General features: G+C 36.7%; 1 protein-coding gene across 4 annotated transcripts in view; it reads right to left on the bottom strand.

Annotated features, from left to right (window-relative positions):
* Nucleotides 1-25,902, bottom strand: part of USP15 (ubiquitin specific peptidase 15) — a 64,905-nt gene that overhangs the window by 6,215 nt on the left and 32,788 nt on the right. For 3 of the 4 annotated variants that reach the window (XR_001553444.2, XM_015855303.2, XM_032443293.1), the window contains 9 exons: nt 19,836-19,919; nt 14,929-15,073; nt 4,758-4,931; nt 4,326-4,484; nt 3,296-3,520; nt 1,523-1,606; nt 1,339-1,433; nt 979-1,167; nt 36-151 (listed from right to left, as the gene is read on the bottom strand). Coding sequence is in view for 3 of the 4 variants with exons in the window: in XM_015855303.2 (XP_015710789.1) it covers nt 36-151; nt 979-1,167; nt 1,339-1,433; nt 1,523-1,606; nt 3,296-3,520; nt 4,326-4,484; nt 4,758-4,931; nt 14,929-15,073; nt 19,836-19,919 (1,271 nt within the window). In the remaining variant the exon portion in view is untranslated. The remainder of the gene's footprint in view (nt 1-35; nt 152-978; nt 1,168-1,338; nt 1,434-1,522; nt 1,607-3,295; nt 3,521-4,325; nt 4,485-4,757; nt 4,932-14,928; nt 15,074-19,835; nt 19,920-25,902) is intronic. The other variant, XM_015855314.2, reaches the window with a different exon arrangement.

Genomic DNA, 25,902 nt, shown 5'->3' with positions numbered 1-25,902 from the left:
AGAATACTGAACAAATTTAGACATTCCAGTCTTACTTGGAGAGCCCTCTTCATGAATTCCATTTGGGCCATTACCATTGATACCATGTTCCTTACAGCACCGTAGGGATCCTTCACTGTCATCAGTTTCAGTGCATGTTTTTACATATCGGCTAAACATAACAAATGAAAACAACACTTAGAATCCATTGATTTTTTTCTAAAACTTACATTGTTCATATCTGAGAATTAAAAGTTTACAAATCCTCTAAGTGTACTCTATTCCTGCAAGCCTTTCTGACTTACACAAAATAAATAAGTCTAATGCCTGACATCTATTGCTATAGGCAAATCTAAAATTCTGCTTGACTGTGATCTTCTGCTTGTGACAGAGTTATTTGATTTTCTACTGCTTGATTCTTGATATTAGTTTATATTTGACCAGAAAACACTTCCAACTGTTCATTAACCATATATTTCTTGCATTAAAAATATAGGTTCACTTAGATGGAAAGTTACATCAACAGAAAATAAAACATAAATTTCAATTGGAGGCTATAAGACTTTTTTTCTACATAACGATAGTTAGTCCAGTCTTGTTTGTAAAACTGTAGTTTTACAACATAAATTAGCATAGAAATTGTTTAGTAGCTACAGGGGGTGTAACCACAACAGAATAACTGGCAAAACATTTCTGTTTTACTAAGACCTAACAGCTAAGATACTGGAGAGTTACTTCCTTACTCAGGTGAATAGGGGTTGACACTCCAAAGATTTCTCAAGTTTTGGATAAGATCACGATAACAACAACAACAACAACAAGATCAAGTCAAAAGCCTCACAAATTCAGATTTCAAAGGGCTAAAATTTATTTGCTTTCTTCTAAATATATTCAATTTTAAACTAATCACTGAAATCTACTCCAGTCGTTAGCAGTGAATGTAAAAATAAGTACCCACCCACTATAACTATTAGCATTTTTTTTAAACAATAACCTTACCACATTCTTAGCAGCAGCAGGTTATACAGTTTATCTTCAGTGTTGTTTCTAGGCACTGCTATGAGAAAAGGTTGACCAAACAGCGAGGAACCACTATGGCTGTAGCTGGTGTGCCTGCACTTTTCCCTTAAACAAACAGGAATTATAACTTGTTCCGTATCCTCTGTTCTATTGATAGCGATTTCAAATCTAAAAAAAAAATAAGAAATAGGAAAGAACAGAAAATTGTCATTTAAAAAGCTATAAAGGAAAAGTAAACAAAAAACCCAACCCGACCTCTCTTTACTTTATGCTTAGGTTTTTATCTTATGCTAATAACAAAAATTGAAAGTAGCCAAGAAGCACGTTATCTGCACTTACACATAAATGTCATCACGTTCCATAATACTACTCAGATTTTCATCCATGGCAAATATCCTGTGGAACCTGTGATTGTATATATCGGTAACAATCATCTAAAAGAAAATGGAACATGTATGATTCAATCAGGTTAACAAATGTTGAGGTGTTAAATGTTGTGCTTCATATAAGAAATGACTCTCACCTTATCTGCAGCAACACCTGACAGAGCCGACAATGCTGTGCAAAGATCCAATATATTTCCAATTTTTGGAACTACTACTTTGTACTAAAAATAAAATAAAAATAAAAATCACTTTAATTCTTTATAGATGAATGATGCATGTGAACAAAAAACAAATAAAAACCTGAATTTGTTCAGCATACTTCATACTTTTTTTCCATCCTGGAACATGCTGCTTTTTAAGTTTTACATTCTTCATAAGTCAACTAACAGCACCAATAACTTTCACTTACATCCCAACAGCACCTACTTATTTAGGCATCTAAATATTATGCACGCTATTGACTAGATTCTTAAACTTGGAATACAAATTGTTTTATAAAGTACTATTGGAATTCTTTATTTTAACTTGTTCTATAAAAATCTTTGGCCTAAGCTTCATAACCTCACACACAAACAAAACTTCTGGAATTCTTCCACCAGTTCTTGTCTGAACATCTCAAAATANGGGTATTGTTAAATTAATTGCTATTGTGCTAACAGCTTTTTCCTTTGGTACTTTCAGCCATAAGCCATTGCTACAATTTCATCTGCAAAGGCAGAACCTCATAATTAACAGTCAGAGAAAACCTGTGTTGTCTTAGTGCAGTACACTGGCAGTTAGTAATGAAGCTCCAAACAGCTAAGAGTTATTTGCATAATAAAGACAAGATTACCTAGAAATATGCATAAGAAATAAGGCATTGTAATTTTGTAATTAATTGTCATATACAGCATGCCTTTGGTATCTCCTGTACAAGTAGATAGGCTCACAAAAGTACACCCCAACTCATGCTCTTTCAAATCTCTATACATTCTTGCACTATCATCTCATATCACAAAAGGGTCATCTTCGAATATTGTGCATCTCTTCTGCATATCCAGTCAGGAAACATCCAAACTCTAATTTGATTCTCTCCTTTATAAGATAGAACCTGTTCTCATAACTAACTGGGCTCATCTCCCAGTAGTTCACACATTTTCCTTTACTTCTGACTTCCCTAACTTATTGACTTCAAGAATGCTCCTGAAATGTATTTCATTTCAATTTCAGGTTCTAAATCATTTTTACAAGTCTGCCTAACTATGTCTTATTTATTTCTCTTTTTCTCTCTTATACCTGAAGGTATTGCTAGAATCATTTTATCATTTTAATACTATCATAACCTATGTACATTTTTTATGCCACTTCTATGGTTTCAATACTGCACTTCCTAATAAATTAGGCAAAAGATGTTATCTTTACAAATAAATCACATCTGAAATTTTTGACTATTAAGTCAAAGCAGATTTGGACTATTAAGACAGCAAATAAGAATTCAGTACAACCTAATACCATTTAGGCCTTTTTTGCATCATTTATCACCAATCCTCTTATCCTTGTCTTCGGAGGCTAAGAAACTGAAGAACTACGTCTGGATTAGATATACATGTATTTAAAAAAAATCATACAAATCCATCACAATAAAAATCCATTACAATGTAAAAGAGATAAAAACACATATGTTAAAGATTAAGAAGTCTTATTAACACAGCCATAAAACAATCACTAATATCACCCTTGAAACTAACAGAAATGAAGGACATGTTTTTAGTCTTCCTAAGACATTCTAAGTGGCACTTCAAAAATCAGAAAAACTAAAGCTTGATAAATTTGCTTATTGAACTTCTCAATTGTAACAACATAAAAGAACTGAGGATTGTTTTCTATGCTCCACAAATCAGGAATTTCATAGATTAAACTAAAAGGCTTACCTGCATAGGCTTTGCAAGTGGATCCATTCTGACTAAAAAAACTTCCAAAGTGCGTTCTTTTTTCATGGGTAATGGAAGTGTCAAATAACAAAATGGATCAAAGGTTACAGAAATCTTAGCACATTCAGGACAGACAAGAGTGGATTTAAAAAGGCCATGAAATATATCTACAATGATGGAATCATTTCTTTTTAAATGGTTTTCCCAGGCTTCTTCAGCAACTACCTGAAATTAAAGTAAAGTCTTGGTTATAATAAAGCAGTAAAGCATGAGTAGAGAATTATTACAAACAGTACTTGATAGAATATTCTCAGTTACCACCCAGCCACTGAAACCTTACTCCAAGAGACCTGGCAATTAATCCACCAGGATCAAGTTTAGGTAGGATATTAGGAAGAACTTCTTTATAGAAAGGGTATTTAGGTACTGGAATAGGCTCCCCAGGGAGGTGGTTGAATCGCCATCCCTGGTTGTGTTTAAGAGCCGTTTGGATATGGCGGTCAGGGATATGATTTAGTGGAGGGTTTTTAGAGTTAGGGTACTGGTTAGGCTGTGGTTGGACTTGCTGGTCTTCAAGGTCTTTTCCAACCTGGGTAGTTCTATGATTGTATGATCACAGTTTAAATGCTTTTCCCCATGACAGAAATCTTTTTAGTTCTGGGTGAAAAAATTTCAGGTGGTTTGGGTTAGGACAAAAGGACAAAAAAATTCCACCTGCAGTAACTCTTACTACAAGAGAACTGATCAACACAGTTGTGGTTCAATGCCAGAGGAAGTTCCCTGAAGTAAGGTTACTAGAGACAGGACACCGCATACTACAGACATAAAATAAAAGAATAAGAGAACAGAAATTGCTTTTTTAACTGAACTCAGCATTGAATGGAACAAAAAGGATTTCAAGCCTTAAGACCCAGTCCCCTGCTTCTCTTCAGATGAAACAGAAACGTATAGTAGAACTTGAATAAGATCTCAATTTATAGCTTTGACTAAAAGCAAGATGCCCAACATAAAAAAAAAAAGAAAAGACCACCTTGTCTGGTCTTCCATCCGCATCTTTTAATTGAATATAAGGCTTTTTCCTAATTCGATTCAAATCCTCATGTAAGCCATCCAAGAGAAAAGCCAGCAGCTCTTGACAATCTTGTTGCTGATAACCAGAAAATTGTGGTGCAAATCGTCCCACTTGTGTCTAAAAAGAAAAACAGAAATAAGTCCAGCATCATATTTGTTATACAGAAGAAAGCTGAAAAGAAAAATACTTACAGAGTTATGAAAGATAAGCTTTTCAGTGGTGACAGGAAGTCAAAATTCAGTTAAAAGTTACACATTTAAATAAATGAACGGATTGTATACTGATGATATGAGTTCAGATTCTTATTTTTGCCTATTCCTGTAGGTTTTGAATTCTGAAACAACAAAACGAGAACTGACAACAAACATTCAGGTTAAGTTTCATACTCACCTTAAATGCTCTTGGGGTAACATAACTGTATTTTCCTGACCACATTTGCTTGATGAGCTCTGCATAAGATTTTGCAATTTCACCGCGCATTCCCAAAGGATTGTCAAAATTCAACTCTTCTTGGTATTTATCATTAAGAAAATATTCTGTAAGGGGAGGCGTGTTGCTCAGACACTGTAAACAGAATTTTTAGAAGGATGATTTGAATTATTTCTGAACAAAATACAATGAAATAAGGGAAACTTAAAACTTTGCTGAAGTAGCCTTAAAAAGTACATTAAACTGTAATGCCTAGTTCCAGCAAGGAAGAAAATAGGTCTTTTCCAGAAATATTTTTAAGCCTGGAATGGCCACAGCTATCATTACATGTCACATATGGATTATGTTCCTTGAACCACAGTGCAACAACACCATTTCTAAAAAGAGAAAAGGTGGTTGTTCATAAATGAACAGCAGCATAACAAAACTCCTTGCTGAAAGTTGTTATACATGCACAGAATGTAAAAGGCCCTCAAGAGAGACGGTCAAATAATGAGAACAGACAGTGGAGCTTACTAAAATAAGTACACTGCATTCAGAAAAAAAAAAAAAGTGAGCTGGAAATAGGTGAAAACAGATTTTTTTGGCAGGTGTGGGGAGGAAGAGAAGGTGGTAATATTTGCCCCATTCCTTCTCTTTCTATGCATCTGCTAGTGAATGCTGTTGAAGACAGTAAACTGTGCTTACAGGATTCTGGATGGGAATTAGTGCAGCCTTTCCTTTCTTTTAAATTTTGTGTAGCTGTTCGGTGCTGAAAGTAGCTCAAGGAAAGCAAGGGCCTTCATTTAGACTAAGATCATCATTTATTCTCGGTATGTGTTTCTCTTTTCTGTCAGCACTTACAGATAGCAGGAAGTAATCACTGAAGTATCATTTACAATTTCAGGAAACCACTTTGAATTTGTGTGCTACTCCTGACAATCCTTTGAAACAAAATCTCCATCGCTTAGAAATTATCTCAATTCCATTGCTCAGCATATAAGATATAAGAAAGATTTATCATTACATATTTTAATGTTTTTTGCATTCTTTATTCTACTGAGGTCTCTAAAAAGATTAGACATGCTGACAGTCTCACCTGTCCCTCTGCAAAAATAAAAGAAAAAGGGAAGAAATATTCTGGCTTTGCTTATGCTACTGTGTAAGATGCAGCAATGGAGACTGGAAGAATCACAATTTCATTATGTGGGGCAAAACTGGTTACTCTGCTGTTGTCTCTACCGTTATACTGGTGGAATTCTTCAATGAGAAAAGCAGTCATATGCCAAAGAGCTGAGTTTGATGCCCATATTACACTCCTTCCTTTCTTTCCCTCCTCATCTCAAGCTTTCATGAGCTGTAAACACTACAAAAAAACCCAAAACCCTACCTAATATTACAAGCCCTTTTGGACACTGACTGCTGACAAAAACTCATTTTTCTCTTGCCATACAGCGAAGAGTTCTTACTTCCATCCCAAAGCACCACCTTCCACCTAAGATCTGCGTTGTCAGCTTTGAACTGATTCTCGCAGCTAAGAGTTTGACAATTTGGTCTCCTAAATCCATACAGAAGTGGTCAGTTTCAACAGATCATATTTAGTATCAATCCAAATGAATGGATGGACTTCCAAGTTACATCAGATACCTGGAAACAGTTCAGTGCAAACCATGCTCAATTAACTACAAATAACACTATCCTTAATGTAAAACTGAATGTGATGCTGCTGACATAAAAAAAGTTTTGTTCCTTCTCTGCTGGTTCAGATGTTCATCTGATTTCATAATAAACATTTATCTCACTAACCTGTCAAAAAACTATTTTTTCCTCCTCACTTTTCTTCTGGCCTGGACTACTCTAGAGTTCAAATCAGTTCAGCTGACCAGGTTAGTGTGAGGAATATCTGGAACAAGGAGCTAAACAATGCAAAAATAGCACTTTTTTCTATATACTTAATGAGCTGACAGTGCATGTTTCACCAAAAAGTAAACTTATCTTTTTCCATTCTTCACCTTATAAATTAGTTTTGTCACTTTTTCAGACTACTCATTTATATCTGTGTTTGTATGATGTGAAGATTATGACAGAGCATCTCCCTTTTTGTTTATAACTATTTCTACGTTCCTACTTATGACTACACTGATGGTAGAACTGGAACAAGTATCTGTCTGAATGTGGTCATTTCTGAGATACAGAGCAGCCATCTTTTCTACAATCTCTAACTGTTAAAAAAACTAATACGATTTGTCACATCTCCACTGATGCATAAACTTCTCAACATAACTGACAGAGCAAAATACTTGCAAACATGTTTGCTTCTTTAAAAGGTTGATGAAAGAAACCTATTTCAGGTCTTGATTAACAGCAAAGGAAAAAAAAAAGCAAGAATCCAGAATCCAATTAGAAAGAATTTTCTCCTTACGATATAAAATAATGTAGGTATCAAGGAAGCCTTATGGAAAGAATCAATAAGAGAAGTAAAAATAATAATAAAAAAATAATATTCCAACCAAGGCAATCTACTAGACAGCAATGTCACTCTGCTTGACCTAAGTTTTTAGAGTGTTTTATTAACACAGAAATAAGTAAACTAGTATGTACAGCAGTGAATGAAGAACAACATAAAGGCTACACAAATATGGTCAAACTACAGAAAACTTTACGAACAGATTAAATCTAAAACAAAATTCTGTAAAGAGAAGTGCTCGGTCTCTGGACCCCAATCAGTAGTTGAGCTCCACAATCACTGAAAAAAAATGCAACACAGAAACTTCAAGACTAACCACCAATTACAGGTATAACAAAACAGAGAAGTATTAGCCTTCAACGTGACAAAAGTTAATATTTACAGTTCCACATTACATCCTAATTCCTTTACATAAGGAAAAAAATATATATTTTTTCTGTACCAGAACAATCTGTGGGTAACAACTGCTTACATAAGGAGTGTTATAAGAGCTTAATCTCCAAGAAATCTAAACAACAAAACAACACTTTGTGCATCAACTGCATTACTGATGTATGCACTGTTGATGAGCACATGCAGCCCAAAGGAATTCAAAACTACTGAGTCAGAAAGGAGAACTAATCATCTGTACACACACATATACAGTTCAATGTTTAAAATGAATAGCTTTAACTGGTACAGTGTGGGAGGCATTAAGACGCACAATAAAATGAATAATAAATAAAGATTCTTTTTAGTGCCTTATATATATACCAGTGTTGTAGCTTCATTGGAGTACTATAATCTTACTGATTCTACCTGCCATCCTATGAAACTTTCATACAAGGTGAAAAATAATCAAGTTATCTTTCTGTAAATCCACATATATTAAATATAGGAAAACTTTACAGATCCAAGAACTCTGATTGTTTAACTGGATTAAAACAAACAAACAAACAAACACCAATATGAAGAAAGAGGGGTCAGAGCATTCCTCCTCTTCTGAGGAGAGGCCCAAGTATCAGGACGTGTTCTCTTCTGGACAAGAGACTATTTCAGGGGGACCCAACAGCAGCTTTCCTACAAGGAGGTAAATGGGAAGATGGAACCAGGCTCCCAACAGTGGTGCGTAGTGGGAAGACAAGAAACAATGGGCATAAGGTGAAAAGAGGAGGGGTTAAGGAGATGAGGTAAAAAGTTTCCACCATAAGGACAGAACACAGTGGAGCCAGATGCCCGGAGAGGTTGTGTCCAGCCACCCTTTTTGGAAGGTTTGTGAGACTGGGTAGAACCCTGTGTGATCTTGTCTGATCTCAAATCCGACCTTCCTTCAGGCTAGAGGTTGCACCAAATTATCCTATGACCCTAGGGTAATCAGGAAGTATTAATTCACATCTCACTGGGGATATTATATAGGAGCAGTAATGAAACTTCAAAGCAAATTACCTATTATGCCAGTAAATTGTGGAAATGAGGAGACACTGATCATGAAGTTAAGCTAAACATTGGGTATTCATACAGATCCTATGGTTCTTGAACTGTCCTACATAATAACAATTTTACAAAAAATACATTAAAATTCCCTATTTCAGGTGCCTCATATGAAACCAAGATTACATTGACTAAAACAGAGACCTCAGTTAGAGAAGAATCATTTTTGTCTGAAGTTCTTAGTATCAGATGTGTTGAGAAAATCAGTTCAGTTAATAAACTCCTCCTTAACCCAAAACTTTGTAGGCCTCTGGCAACTGAAACAGACCACTAACAACCCACTCATTTCAGGTTTTGGTGAAAATCATTATGCTCTGGATAAAAGCAGTGCCACAGCTAACAACTGGAAGAGTGTTCATCAGCTTCCTGAGGAAAGAAAATTCCTGCTATCCTGCATTTCAGAGTTCTCAACCAACCACTATTCAAACGTATATACAATCACACCAGTGGCAAAACAGACAAGCAAAAAAAAAAAAAACAACCCATGAAAATGGAAGTGGTAAAAAAAAACCAACCACAAATGAAAGTGTTTTTATTAAAAAAAAAAACACTTTCTTCTATTTTTGAATCACAAAATGAAAACTTTACGAATTCCCAGGTTTTCACAGCAAAAGATTATTAGCCCCTCAAAATGGCAAAGCAGTACTTAGGAAAGATCCACAGGTGGCAGCACAGCAATGCTTCAGAAAGGTCAAATTTCCCTTATTTTTTCAGCTTACATCATAGTCATGTGCATGAATGAATGTGAATAAAACACTTAAGTTGCCAAATACACTTTTTTCTTTTGGTTGGCATGGGTTCAAGCATTTACAACAAAATGTTTTCATAAAGCCTACAAGCTCCCTTTCATCTTTCCTGTTTTATTGAATACTAAGATCTACAAGAGAAGTACTACTAAGGGACATGGTTCAGTGGGGAAATACTGGTGGTAGGGGGATGGTTGGACTAGATGATCCAGGTGGTCTTATCCAACCTTAGTGATTCTATTCTCTAATAATAAAAATCAAGCCTTAGGTGTTTGCACTGAAGTAAATTAAAGTTTAAAACATGGAACATGCCTTCAAAAGCATTTGAAAAGCCTATGCAAAAATTCCAACGCAATCAAAATATGAAGTAGTTCTTGAATTATTCCCTCTTCAATAAGAAAGTAATGATAAGATACAAGCACTTGAAAGAAACACGATGGCATCTCAAACTTCTTGGTCTCACTCTTATTCTGCCTGCAACCATTTCCGGTAACAGAATCTCATTCACCTGTTCCACACTTGTCTTGAGCTTTATAACACTGAAAGACTCTACTAGAATAAACAAAGGTCTCTTTACAATAATCACCCATAGGATTGAAGGGGTAAGCCAAACTTTACTTACAGGTTGGAAAACTATACTGAACTTGTAAAATAAAAACTGTATTGCCTAGCAGGGCAACATATTATGAACCTAACTGGAAATTATTTCAGTACTTCAAATCCTACAGCAAATTTTTGTTTGAGGAAGACAGATTTATCCTGATAAATAACTCTGTGTTGACCTTCTAGCAAAGGAAAACACCTTAAGAATATAAACTGGAATAAGTAAACAAAGCAAAATACTGAGTCATAAAATAGCTGAGGTTGGAAAGCACCTCCGGAGATTGCCCAGTCCAGCTGTTGGCTCAAAGAAGGATCAGCTATATCAGGTTGCTTGGGAATGTGTGTAACCAGTTTTCATGCAACTTTAAGAATTGAGACTCCACAGCAATACTGAGCAATCTGTTACAGTGTTTGATAAAACACATAGTAAATTAAAAAATATATATTTAAATGGAATTCCTGTGTTTCAACTTGTACTAATGGTGTTTCATCCTCTCAGTGGGTACCACTTAGTTTGGCTCTGCATCTTTATTCTCTTGTTCGAGGTATTTCTACATGCTGGTAAGGTACCCCCGGGCACCTATTTCTCCAAGCAAAACAGTCCCTGCTCTGTCCTCGCAGGTCTGATGCTTCGGTTCCTTAATTATCTTTGTTGCCTTTCACCGGACTTGCTCCAGTATTTCCATTTCCTCCCTGTACTGGGTAGCCCAGCACCTAACCCTGCACTCTAGGTATGCCTCACCAGGATAAAGTGTCAAGAATAGGGTAAGGCTCACCTCTCTCAACGTACGGGCAGTGTTTTTCCAAATACAGCCCTGGAGACTGCTCGGTCTTCTTTGCCACAAGTGCGCACTGCTGACTCATGATCAGCTTTTTGTTTGCCAGGACCCTGCGTGCTTCTCTGCCAAGCTGCTTCCCAGCTAGTCACCCTCCATTCTTACCCCACAGTACTGATACCTGGGATTACTTCTCCCAAAGTGCATGACTTGCATTTTCTTTTCTCAATTTGACAAGGCTTTTATCTGCCAATTTCTCCAGCCTCTGGAGGCCCCCTGAATGGCAAACTTGTCAGTCAACCTCTCCTCCCAGTTTTCTATCAACCTCAAACCTGCTGAGAGTGCACTCAATCATCCAGGTCAAAGACTACAACATTTCTAAGCAGAATTCCCTGGTTTCCATACCTTATCTGTGCCCACCCCTTTTTTGCTTCCAAGATCTAATGAAGGAACTTTTTCTCTCAGAGAGTGGTCAGGCACTGGAATGGCTGCCCAGGGAGGTGGTGGAGTCACCATCCCTCACAGTGTTCAAGAGGCTTCTGGATGAGGATCTACAAGATATGGTTTAGTGGTTTTCTGTGGGTATGGGAAAGGGAGGATGGTTGGATTGGATGATCTTGTAGGTCCTTTCCAACCTTGTGATTCTATGATTCTATGGACAAATGCGTTCAGACTGGTAGGGTCATCAGCATTTCACGTTTCTAAGCAAGAACCAAGTACCTTTAGCACGAATAATCAAATGCAATTGGAAAAAATGCAGAAGTGAAGAGGTGGCAAGAAGGAGAATAGAGCAGACCTTGCAGTGTACAATAATTTAATTTTCACTAAAAACAATTTTCATTGATTTTTAGGATTACATTGAGTTCTCCACAATCCTTTCCTGGAGAGATATAGTAGAAGGAACCGGAAGATACTCCATAATTCCTTGTAAAGAATTCAAAATCCAGTTAATACAGTGGGATACTAATTAAGAGTGATATAAGCTATATAAGACACTAAATGCTAATCATTCTTTTCTGAAAGTTTTAAAATCTACATATATGCAAATGCAAGCTTATTTGTTTAACAAAGTTTTGAATCAGTAATCAAAATTATTCCGGTTTTTAATCAGTGTAGTTTTATTAAAAAAAAACCAACTGTTTTTACTACAGATATTCTCTTCCTCTGATTTTTAAAAGTGATTCTGGCCCACAAAAAAATAAATAAAAAAATATTTTTTGGACAGCAGTGTTACGATGCAATTCAGTAACCAAGAGAGGTTACAGCCTCATCAGCACTGGGTAGAAGGGAAGGTTTATGTCCTCCTACCTGCTCCTTGTTTTACCTAATGCAGCCAAGAATACTGTTAGCTTTCTTAGCAGAAAATACACATCGCTGACTCATGTTCCACTCCATGTCTACCAGAATCTGTAGGTCCTTTTCTGTTCTCTAGATGGGTGACCTCCAGCAAGTACTAATTTCTGGAGTTTCTCACCTCCTCATGTGTTGGACTTTGTACTTCTTGTTGAATTTCATGTGATTCTTGTCAGCCTATTTCTCCAGACTGCTGAGGTCCCTCTGGATGGCAGCATGACCCACTGGTTTATCCATCACTCCCTCCTGTCCTGTGTCATTTGCAAACTTGCTAAGAGTGCACCCTGTCCCATCATTCAGATAATTGATGAAGATGTTAAACTGAACTGGACCCAATATTAACCTCTGGGGTATTCTGCCTGTTACTGGCCTCCAACTAGATTCTGTGCCACTGATCATAACATCGGCTGAGCTCAGCTGTTCAGCCAGTTTTTCATTCACCTTATCGTCTGCCCATCAAGCTCATACATCAAGAGCTTCTCCACAAGGACCTCATGGGGTACACTGTGAAAGGGCTTACATAAGTCCAGGAATACAATATTCACTGCCGTCTCCTCATCTACTGGGCTGGTCATTTCATTGTAGAAGCATTGTAGAACACTGATGAAGTTGATTCAGAACGGATGATTCAAATCCTCCCACCTTCAGTTTAGCCATCTTTCTTGCAGCATGCTAAAAAAAATCATTCATTACTTCCCTCACTATTCGACTAATTTTTAAGTATCTTTGAGAGATGAATACATCAGCCTTATCAACCATGTGTACCACTACAGACTGGGGGTTAACTGGACAGAAAACAGTTTTGCATAATATGATCCAGAGGTGCTTTTCTCTGTAAAAGCAGATGAGTCAGCAGTGCACCCTTGTGGCAAAGGTGCACAATTGCATGCTGGACTGTATTAGTAACAGTAGCCAGAGGCAAAGGGAAACAGGTCCTCATCTTTATTTGGCACTGCAGAGACTGTTACAGGAGTACTGTCCTTTTTAGACCTTCCCAGTGCAAGAAAGTATGGATTGCCTCCAAGATGGTCAGGTGGACTTCAGAACTACATACACGGGAAGGCTGAGAGCTGTGAGCGTCTGTTCATTTTGACAAAGACAGTAAGTGGCAAAAAGCTCATTGCTGACTGCAGCTGCCCAACAGGAGGCTACAAAGAATGTGGAGCCAGACTTCTCAGAAGTACACAGTGACAGGATTATGGTATAGACAAAAGCAAAAAGCTGGACCCACAATCCCTCTTAATGTCCTTCCTACCCCCAATTATTCCCTGAGTCTATATACAAAGAAGGGATAGTAAGTTATGTATATCTAGAATACTACTACTTCTGAAAATAAATAAATTAAACTACTGGGTCCTTCCAAACACTAACGTATTTAGTTCAGAGAATAGAATGCTCCTGGGAGACCTCATAAGAGACCTTCCTGCATCTACAGGTCTACAGTAAAGATAAGGAGAGATTCTTTATCAGGGAGTGTAGTAATATGACAAGGAGGTAAATGGTTTTAAATGAAATGAGGGTAGGCTTAGATTAAAGAAGTAACTTTTCACTGTGAGAGTGGTGAGGCACTGGAACAGGTTGCCCAGAGAAGCTGTGGATCACAGAATTCACAGGGGTTGGAAGGGACCTCCAGAGATTGAGTCCAACCCCCCTGCCAAAGCAGGTTCCCCACACCAGGTCGCACAGGTAGGCGTCCAGGCGGGTCTTAAATATCTCCAGAGAAGGAGACTCCACCACCTCCCTGGGCAGCCTGTTCCAGTGCTCCGTCACCCTCACCGTAAAGAAGTTCTTGCACACATTCATGCAGAACTTCCTATGCTCCAGTTTCTGGCCATTTCCCCTTGTCCTGTCTCCACACACTGCTGAAAAGAGTCTGGCCTTGCTACTTTGCCCCCGACACCTCAGATATTTATAGACCTGGATCAGGTCCCCTCTCAGTCTTCTTTTCTCAAGGCTCAACAGACCCAGTTCATCTAGGCCAGGTTGGATGGGGCCCTGTGCAGCCTGACCTTGTGGAAGGTGTTCCTGTCCATGGCAGGGAGTTGGAACTCAGAGAGCTTTAAAGACCCTTCCAACTAAAACCATTCTATGATTCTATGACTATCCCGCTGAAGCTTCCACTTAGAAGTAAAATGTCTACATTGGTTTTTGGTCTTGTTAAGAATACAGGTATACTAGTATTTCCACTACAATCACAGTAAAGAACCTAGACTCTATATTACTGTATTTCATTCATGAAAGAGCAGCTATTCTAAGGGAAAGGATCTTGGGAAAATATGTTCAATGGCTCCTTGCATAGTAGCCTGTGCTTTGAACAGATATGATGATTGGATATAAATAAAGGCCCAGTAATACACTGGCCATCTATTTTTTTACTCTAGCATTACAGTCTGTACCCAAGTATATCTCAAAATGAAAAAGTATTTTTTGTAACCTGCCTGCATAGCAATCATTATGAAATAATAAATCCCACTTAAGATTTAATTCATCTAGAATGGTTCAGTCTCCTTCTGACATTGATCACTATTCCCAGTGCAAGAAACAAGGGAAGCAAGGAATGCAGCCATGTAAATCAGTTTTCCCAGTATACCAACACAGATACATAATTTCAAAGTATTAACCCTATTCTGCTCCTTACTGGAGTCTCAATGCTAGTTTCTAAAAAAAATACGGCAAAATATAACAAAATATTATTTTCTAAATGATTACACAAGCTAATTTTATTCTCAAGTACATACCTGAATTGCTGAATTCATGAAACACGTATTCCCCAAGTTACTCAGGCCACACAGGCCTGGCTGTTCATTATGTCTTCCTGGCTCTGTATAATCGTAATTCTTATAAGCGGTATATGATGGGAGACAATAATTTGAATTTTTCACACTGTAAAAACAAAAACAAAAACAGAACATCTTTCACAATGCAAACGTGCTCTGCAGTACTTCCACACATACAAGTACTTTGTAAGCATAAATGATTAAAAACTTTAAAGCAAACTCTGTGCAAAAGATTTAAACCATTACTCAACGTTGGTATTAACATTAAATTCAGTTTAAAAGTCACCTCTGCAAACAACCGGAATCTAACATGCCGCAATGACTGCAATTATTACATCCCTACCCCTTTCTGACTGGAGCAGCCTCACAGCTTACTCTTTTCTTCACTGCTCCATCAAATTTAACACACTCAGACTTTAGACACCACCAGCAGCAATCAATCATTTATGCCCTCTTGCATCCTGCTACTGCAACAGCGAGGGCAGCGGGAACGGGAATGCAGAGTTACAGGTGAGAGCTGAGATTTCCAAGGCCACCGTGGCATAGCTGCCTCACTGCATCACACATTCTATTTATAGCTTCCCTGCTAGGACAGCACAATCCAGCATGCAAATGCAGAAAAGCCTTGAGAGGTAAAAGAACGCGCAGAATGCCTTGTAACAACTTCGCTATCAGTCGTTACGTTGCATCTATTCGGTGAAACTGGAGAGGACCGAAATAGGTAAATTACTAAGATTTAAAGCAATTTGCTTCAGGACGAAGACATGCAAAACATAAAATATTAAAGAACGAGCAAAACAGTGAAGAAAGCATAACAGAGGACACTAGAAAGCAGAAGAATCTTTTAAGAGGATACTCTGCAATATATATGTATATAAATTCTTTTAAAGGCCAACAAAACAGAATGCCTAAAATCTTTAGTTCTGGCATTGACCATTATTAAACCTGCATGATAGCTTTGGCTGAACTTCAAGAGGATTTCTGCAGTCACTGAGCATTATTCACATTAGAAGATGCTTGAACAAAAATGTGAAAGTCAAATATTAAGAAAGATTAAGAAAAATATGCAGTGCAAATGATCAAATCTGGAATATAACTGAGGTTCATGATTTTAAAAGCCTGAGGATGCAACAGTACCCAACCCTTTTTAAGAGTGTAACACTCTTTATATCCAACTGAATTTGAATTGCCTCCACAGTGCACAAGTACTCACTTCTCAACAGATAAGAGGTGCTTGGTTTTAATAACAAGACTTATTGAAAAACAGAAGAGATTTTCTGCATATTTCGATGGCCTCACATATCTGAGCTCCACTGTCCCTTACAGCAACTGCTGCCGAACTTCTACATCTGTGCACTTTAATTTAGTAAACGACTTTCCTAAACATGTGTCCATATTTCTTTTCCCATGCTTACATATTTTCCTGCCCTCTGGCTTGCCCCAAAACTGGCTAAATGGCACTGTGCTAATGCACCATGCAAGTAAAAATCCCTGTAAAGCTCATTCTGCCTGTTCAGTTTAAGATTACTTTCTGTCCTTCATTCTAGTTTACAGAATGTATTTTTCAACCTCCAGAGGCTCCATTCCTTTCAAGTACGTTTCTGTGGTCAACTCTTTCCCATCATTAGACCCAAGTTCATCCAGGGAAAGTTACCTTCTATCTCCCTTTGCAACTGCAGCCCAACTATTGTTATCAGCCCCAGTGCCCTTAAGCTGGCAGCCTCAGTACTCCTACCACAATCTGGTCCTTGCTGCAAGAGGAATGTGCATCTCCCAGGTTGCACACATACAGGGTACACAGAGTAAGCAGATACTTTCATCTTTGCTTGCTTCCTATTGCTTGCCTCATGTGATTCAAAAAGTACATTTTTCACGTGGTTAATAGACAAGAGATCTCTATGGGAAGTTCAGGAGATGCAGGGGTAATAAACAGATCAAAGAGCATGAGGTTTTCATTCTCCTTTTTAATTTTCCATAGCTTCTTCACTGAAAATAGATCTTCAGCGATTTGTTAGGAGAGGTAATAACTACTGCTATTTCTTTCGTAAAAGTCACCTCTATTTCATCCTCTGTACTGGTCTGCAGAAGAACATCTTAGAGATTCATGGAAGAAGCAGAACAAATATTTCTTCAATTAGCGAAATAACGATACTACCTCATTTATTAATTAGATTGACAACCATAATGGCCATCAATGAACTATAGATACTAGAAACCCAGCAAATCTTTTTTTTTTTTTTTTTTTTTTTTTTTTTTTTTGAGTTAAATACCACATTTGTGCAGAAGCTTTTGTGATATTTCATCAAAATGCATCAGAAAAAAATATAACACACACTGTGTGCAGGGGAATTCTCTTAGCTTTATCAGTCTGCAACCTTCACTTTTTCTAGAAGAAAAATTTTGTTTGAACTACACTGTGACTCTTCATTCCTTTAAGACTGGTCAAAAAATAGAAGGTTAATAGCAGTCATTAGTAAAGGGCATGGTATATAGTGATAGGACTAAAAGTACTGGCTTCAAAGTAAAGAGAGTAGACCTAGATTAGACATTAGGAAGAAGTTCTTTACTACCAGAGTAACAGGCCTGCAAACCACTATCACTCATACCTATTGCTACACATAACCTTTCATTTGCTTTCTCTGTCTCACAAATCAGCTTAGTCAGCTAAAGTTATCTTCAAAACAAATGCTGGTATTTCCTTAAAGTCACAGCATCTCACTCCCATATCTCCATATGCCAATGGATCCTGGAGAGCCACAGATGTGTAATCACACTATTGCACCGACGATAATATGCAATGTGAGATATAGTAAAGCAGAAACATGAAAATAATTTTCAGTCTAAGCTAACATAAGTAGTTAAATAAAAAAGCAATGAAAAGAAAATAGCACAAATTAATGGAAAAGTTCTTTCTTAGAGGAGGAGATATTTAGTAGAAGAGAGGAAACTAAGAGGAAACTGATCTCTACCCAGAATTATGAAATACAATCAAATATATTTACTTCTTACAGCCAAAAATTCATAGTGCAACAGCACATGCTTTCAAGTACATGGCATACTAATGGTATGACTTCCCTATTATTGACCTAGTTAGCCTCGAATGTGTATTCTGACAGAAGTGCTACTACACATTTTACTGTATTATATATTTTACCACACTGTAAATTTGTGATTTTTTTTAGAATATTTTTAAAAATCCATAATTGGGTTATTGCATTATAAGGAAAAACATGTTTCTGCACTGAGTATCTGCTTTATATAACATCCATATCTACTGTCCTTTAGGTTACAAGAGAAAAAAGGCTGGTGTTTCATAACAGAAACATACACCTACTTTCTGATTTAGAAACCTTTAAGTTATAATAAAGGCACCTCAAATGATCGATTCCTTAACAAATCTGAATTTTATTTCACTTCCTTCTAAACAAGTATTTGTTGAAAATCCTCAAATTTAAAAAAAAAACAAACACGACAACAAAAAACAGCCGAAAATTGTATCCTAAGTTCCAAAAAGCTTCTGTATTGGCTTCAGAAGAAACCATAAATTACTACAGCATCATTAGAGAGATGCCAGCATTAAAGATAGGAAGAAAAAAAAACAAATAAAAAAAATCTTGCTGACTACTTAAAATGGGTGCTCAATGGAAACGGTCTGCTAAGCTTTGCTTTTGGCATTACAACTCTCTTTTGCAGAAGCAATGGGGGAAGGAGAGATTAGTTCTCAGCTAGAGGCTCAGCTCTAGACAAGTAATTTTTCATACAACAATAGATAAAAATACTTATTTACTACACATTCACACACGGAGTACAATAGACTGCAGTTAAACACATAGATTTCAACTGTTTAACAGTGAGAGTTGGGGCTACTCACAATTGGTAGAAGCACAAGTGACACTTCACCCCTTATGAAAAATCACTTATGATAAATGCAGTATTTAACTGGAAGATATCGTATAAGATATTTAATACTTGTATGACCTTTTTAATATTTAACATCTTAATGTTTGGAAAAAATATTTGAGTGAATAGTAAGAGTAAGGCTCTTTAATTTTCCCCCAGTTTGCATTACAGATGGGTCCTTTATGGCTTCAAGTGTTTCAAAGGTACTCAACCTAGTACTCTGTTAAAGTCAAAGAACTCCGTGTTCTTCTATTTTCACCAGCTTTTACAGCTGCATCACATATCAAAAGACTGCACATAAAGTTGGTCAGTGGAATACAGAAGCTCTTCTTCTAAAGTCTTACTGCAATTTTACAAAACTTCTAAGTTGCCATCTAAAGGATAAAGCTCTTAAAAGTGAGAAGCGTCTTTTGCTGAGCCTCTGCTCGCGGTAATGCTCAAGCACATCAACCAGACCGATCTCTCTCATATCTCCTACCACTAAGACATGGATGTTATGTTGCTAATACTTAGTTAATCAGTGGCTATAATCACTATGATGACAATTATCGTAGCTAAAACAACTCAGCTGTTGTGGTCTTCAACCTACGTGTACTATCATATACAATGCTATACCACCTTAGAATCAATAAATCAGGAGAAGTAGGTTATACTTTTTTGTTGCCCATGTAAAATCAGACATTATCTCAATGTATTTAGCATACCAAAAATACAGTCGTTGTATATTTTCTTACAACACTCCATGTTGGCTTTACCGTATGAATACTAAGAGTTACCAGTCATCTTGAACTGAGTTTTGTTTTCTACTATCAAGTTTGACAACATCTATTCTACAAAATAGCCATCATTAACAATTATTTATCAAAATACTGACAAAACAAATCAAAATCCTTAAGCTAGGTAACATGGAAATTTGTTTATGTCACACTGGGGTGATTCAATTAAAATTTGTAAGATATATTGCTTACTTTCTGTTGTTCATGTTGTTATAATTATTTGATAGAGATGGAGAGATCTTTGGTAAAGTTGAAAAATTGGATGCACCTGGGGACCTTTAAAAATATGAAAATGGCAAATTAGATAAAAATTCTGAGATATTAAAAACCTTGAAAGAAAGCTAACAAAAGAACAGTGCATATCAACAAGCATGGAAAACAAATACTCGTTAAAAAAGGGCAAAACACTAAAAGCACCCAATACATGCAAGATCTCAGAATGCTTCACAATAGTTTCACATTATGTTGAAGGAACACTGAGTGTGATTAAAAATAAGAAGCAAGCAAACAAAACAAAACAAAAAAACCCAACAGAGCACTGTTCTAAATAAACTGCTTTTGGTTTATACGACAACAGGTATTGCAACGTTCTATAACCTAGAATGCAAATCTAACATGAAAATGGTACTTTTTTTTCAGTTAACCACAAATGGATGTTGAGATGTGATATAAAAATGATTAAGACGCATATTCTAATATTAGTTTAATAGCAGCGTGAAACCATTTCAATACAACTGTCTTATTGAAATTGCTAAAAGAATTCCAGGATATTATGCAGAACAGTAAGCAAATTTTAAAACCTTTTTAGCCAGAAGTAATAGCATTATCATTCATCCCCATTGCTTAAGCCTATTTTTAAACATAAGAATAATGAATATTTCACTCATAAAGATCCCCTTAATGTAACGTATACAATATATGGAAATTTTGCTGCATTTTTTTCTTTTCTTTTTATTTCTCTTCTTTTCTAGATCTTACAGAAAACCACGTGAAAGGCTAAGAATACTCATAAACACTCCTGTTTTTGTTTTTTGTGGGCTCTATGCAATCCAGCTGGGTTAGAAAAAAGCTCCAGCTGTCCTTGCGAAGCTTTGAAATGCATCTCATAATATTAATACAAGAAATTTTGTATGCTCCTGATATTTTAAGCACATTACAAGCATCAAACTGCAAAGAGATGGACACTCCTACTCTGGGAATCTTTCCTACTGCATCTTAACATTAATTTAAAAGTTTTGATCGATAAATCTTTTCCAAAAGAAGTTTTGCTACCTTAAGAAAAATTTCACTGAATAGCTTTCCTGTAGATTTCCTTTACCAATCTAAATCTTTGATCATTATCTTCAAAGTAATATACACAGACATGTTCACAAGAAAGATCCAGAGCTCAAGTTCAAGTTAAGTCAAATTCAAGACTCAAGTTATGCACATTCACTATTTTTAAAGAAGGTATTTGTATTGAATTGTTTTGAATGGAAATCTAGAATTCCAAAACAAATCTGAAGCTTTTATGTAACTTCAGACAATTTCAACTGCAATATTGTTTCAAAATTCAAAATACGATGTGTAATAATTGCTGTCTCACAATTCAATGAATCCAGAAGCTACAAAACATAGAGATGTGTTTTTCAGCTAAAAGAAGTTAATTTATTCCTTAGAGATCAAGCCATACTTTTGCTCTTTGTTCTGATGTGCTGCTGCCTGTACAACAAAATAACTGCTTAAAACTCAGCGTTTGCTACCAAACAGCAAGCAATAATGGTATGTAAAACAGTAAGAGATTGATGCAACTCTGAGGTATGCAGCCTTTCTATCTGCTTACAATACCAAATCCTGTGTACAAAGATTATCATCATTCATAACTCCTTCAGAGCTTCTAGTACATTTCAATACTTGTGGGAAAGCTTTGGTAAACACACCAGCAGAAATTCTCCAATTATTAAAAAGGAAATGAAAAAAGGATAACAAAAGACTCTGAATGGATAGTAAGTGCAATACTGAAAGTACTGCTCTACCTTCAGTTCTTTAACATTGTACCAAACTGCAATACCTTGTTCTTTTTTTTAACCTAGCATCTTGAAAAAGAAAAGCAGCATTTTTAAAGCAGTTCATCTCATTAACCAGAAAAATAAATGGAGAAGTATGACTAATGTTCAACATCTCTATCTCAAAACTTTGTCAACATCAGTTTAACAGTGATATAGCTGACTACTGAACTCAGAATTGTACAATAATGTTCTTTTATCCACACTGCGGGACAACTGAATCCAGACTATATTCTTTCCCATTGATAAGCTACCAGAAGTATTCCGAGCAGTGAAAACAAAGCAACTTTGCTTTGGATTTTTGTTCAATAAGCATAGAAGACTAAACAAAGAATTCTGGTCAAAACTGTGAAGTATTCCAGTCCTAATAGCAGAGCAAGGTTTATGTTCAAACCCCAGTGCATCTGATTACTGTTTCTATCAGTGAAATGAAGCAAGTTCCCTGAAAAGCCAAAGACTTTTTTTTGCCAACATCTGCTTATTATCTGCAAAACCATCTTAACTCCCATTATCAATATAATCCATGACTTCAGTCCACTACCCTTCTCCAAATATACTTACAAGAAGCATTTTGCAAATGACTTATTCTGTTAATTCAAGTTTATAAGCATGTCTTTGCAGACATTCCATAGCTCCTTGAAAACCCATAATCAAGCAATAAAAGACTATTAGAGAACAAAAAGAAAATATTCTAGGAGCAGTGATCTCATTTACAAGTTATTCTGAGCTGACATGGTGACCAGAGAAATCAAGATACAAAGCTAAATCTCAATAACTGGAATTAAGATTGAATATAATACTCAATGATCCCTGTAGGTCCCTAGTAACTTCAGATATTCTATGACACAGAACAAATAGCTCCCATATTTCTCCCTTCTCAAGACAGACTGAGCACCAGGGTAATAAGTTATAATGTAAAAAGATTCATAAATTATAAAGTGATATAAAATATTATAGGCCAGAACGAAGATACTAACTATATCCTTGTCAGCAGGATGCACAAATGTAGCACCACACACTCGAACAAATTCCTATGCAAATACCATCTAACATCTACCTGGTATTAAATCTGGCAAATGATATGAAGGGCAACAAGAAAGATTCTAAAAGTATACGAACAGCAAAAGAAGACAAGAGAAAGCATGGGCCACTGCTAAATAATGCAGAGACGAAAAAGGACACGAAAAATGCTAAGGTCCTTAAATGTCCTTTAAATGTCTTATTGTTTACCAACTCTTAAGAGTCGCAGGTCTCTTGAGACCAAAATCCAGAGCAAGGAAGAATTACCCCAGTGGAACATAATCTGGTTCAGAAACATCTAAACACGCTGGAGATGCATAGGATGGGACCTGACAAGATGCCTCAACTGCTGAAAGCACTGGCTGATATTACTGTAACACTACTCAGTTATTTTTGAAAGATCATAGCTAATGGTGGAGTCTTAAGGATGGGAAAATATGGCAATGAGATCTTCAAGACAGCAAGACAGAAAACGCAGTAAACTTCAGGCAGCTCAGCCTTAATACCATAGAATATGACAAAGCAACTAATCCTGGAAACCACTTTCAGCCATATGAAGGACAAGAAGGTGACAAGTAGGTGTCAGCATGGCCTCATGAAATGAAAATGATAATTAAACTAGATAATTAAACTACCCTGACACTCCTTTACAATGAGGCAACCAGCTTGTTGATGGGAGGGAAGCAATGGATGCATCTCCTTCAGTAAGGCTTATAACTCTTTTGAAAGACCAGGAAGGTGTGATGATGCTATTCAGAAGGACCTCCACAGGCTAGAGATAGGGATATGGGAGCCTCATTAAGTAGATAAAAGGAAATGTAAAGTCATGCACCTGGGGAGGAATAGCCATTGGGACCAATACACACCGGGATAAAAATGGAGGCTGACAAAATAGAAAGCAGCTTTGTAAAGATAGTCAACAGCCTCCAGGGTTGTATTTGGAAGAACAATGCCAGTACGCTGAGGGAGGTGAGCCTAGCCCTCTTCATGGCACTTTGTCCTTATGAGGTACACCTAAAATGCAGGGTTCAGCTCTGGGCTCTGCAGTATAGCAGGGACACAAAAATAATGGAGCAAGTCCAGTGAATGGCTACAGAGATAGTTAAGGAACTGGTGCATCTGACCTGTGAGGGCAGAGCAGGGACTGTTCAGTCTAGAAAACAGAACACTCCAGAGGGTCCATACCAAGGTGTACAAATACACAACAGGAAGGAATGAAGAAGAGTCTGTAAATTAGTGAATCACAGTGTAGGATGAGAGGCGATTATTATATTCTGAAATATAGGAAATTTCATCTAAGACAATAACAAAAAGTGAAAAAAGGCATAAACAACTTTTTTTTTTCTTTTTCAATAGTGAGGGTAATCAAACACTGGAATTGGCAGTCAGAAGAGCTGTGACTGAGTGAAGATTTTCCAGTCATATAATATCCCGATTTGGAAGGGACATACAAGGATCACTGAGTATGAATCCAGGCTCCACAAAGGACCACCCAAAAATCAAACCGTATTATAAGAATGTTGTCTGAACGCCTCTTGAAATCTGGCATGCTTGGTGTCTTTATCACTTCCCTGGGAAGTCCGTTCCAGAACCCAACCACCCTTCTCTATAAACAACCTATTCTAATATCCAACCTGACCCTGCCCTGATACAGCTCCATTCTATTCCCTGGGGTCCTGTTATCACTGGTCCTCATGAGCAAAGCTCAGTGCTGCCCCTTCTGCCCACCTCATGAGGAACTGTAGGCTGCCACAAGACCTCCCCTCAGCCTCTTCTGCTCTGGGCTGAATAAAACCAGGGACCTCAGCCACCTCTTATGTCCTGCCACCTAGACCCTTCATCTATGTAGCCCTCTTTTGAGCACTAATAACTTTATTTCTGTCTCATACTGTGGCACACAAAACTGCACAGAGTTTAAGAATTACAGATGTTTGCTTCCTAAAAACTTGGGATACACAAGCAATAAAGTATTTTAAAAAGAATATCTATGTACCTTCTACTTCCTTTTCTAAAATATATACAGAGATCCAGGTCAGAAACAAAAAACAATCAAGTCTTGAGAGATTCAAGATAAAAAGGGATGCAAATTGAAAATGGACAAGATTTTTTTTATGAAAAAACTTACCCTGTGACAAATGTTGTAAGAAAACTTCAGTTACAAAGAAAAAAATCATGAATGTGTTTAGTCTCAAAGTTTTCCACAGGCAAAATAATAATAATAATAAAACGAATGTACTCCTTTACATAAAATTGCTAAGGTTAACAGCAGGCTATCTGTAAATCACAGAAAGAAGCTGTTAACTATTTAAGGACTTAGTCCACAGCAATGTCAAAAAGAGCAGGACAGAATTAAATCTGTTACTTCTATTACATGCAGATGTATATGACAGTTTAGTTGAAATATTTTTGGCCATGCAGGAAGCATTTTTGAAGAAACTAAAGGACTTCATTTCATTTTTAAGTTCTCTAAGAAAACAGAGAATACCTTCCTAAAATTAGAAGGAAAAAAGATTCTAGTTAACAGTATCTTTGTATTTTTATCTAACTTGCTTTTATACAAATTTGCACATAAACAGGTAACAACTTCTAAACAGAAAACCAATAAAGAAAGCTTGTCCTTATTATTTGTTCAGTACCTCACAAAACTTGGCAATATAAAGTTCCCTTCTCTTCCTCCTCTCAAGTTTTTGGATCACAGACTATAATAAGATTTTAATCATTGCAGAGTATTTCCCAGAACATAAATAATTTGATTTTTTGTAAAGTTTGCTTCAGTTATGTGAACTACAGCCTTAGATTCCTTACATTTTTGTTTCCTTATTTTAAAACATACTCTTCATGACAGTAAACTGTTCAAATAGTTCCTCCCACACACACCCGTGGGATAATCTGAAGAATGATATAGATTTGCAAAGTTAATATAACACAGTTTTCTGCAGAACTATCCATTAATGCTGAGTAACAGCTATTTTGGGAGCAGATGACAGTAAAGACATTTGAGAAGTCACTCTTAGCTCCCCAGAAACAACCTCACAGTAGCCAATCTTCCCAAGCAACAAAAATCCCAGTAGCTGATATAAACAGTTGGTATAAATAGAACCTCTCAGAGGGCCAAAATCCAGCTATTCCCAAGACAGAAGACGGACTCTTTGTACCATATTCACATACTTCTAGTCATTAAAAAAATACTGAAA

Source organism: Coturnix japonica, chromosome 1 (genome assembly GCF_001577835.2).
Source record: "Coturnix japonica isolate 7356 chromosome 1, Coturnix japonica 2.1, whole genome shotgun sequence".
NCBI classification, from domain to species: Eukaryota; Metazoa; Chordata; class Aves; order Galliformes; family Phasianidae; genus Coturnix; species Coturnix japonica.
Note: the sequence above shows the minus strand (reverse complement) of the source record. Positions and strands in the feature narration are given on the sequence as shown.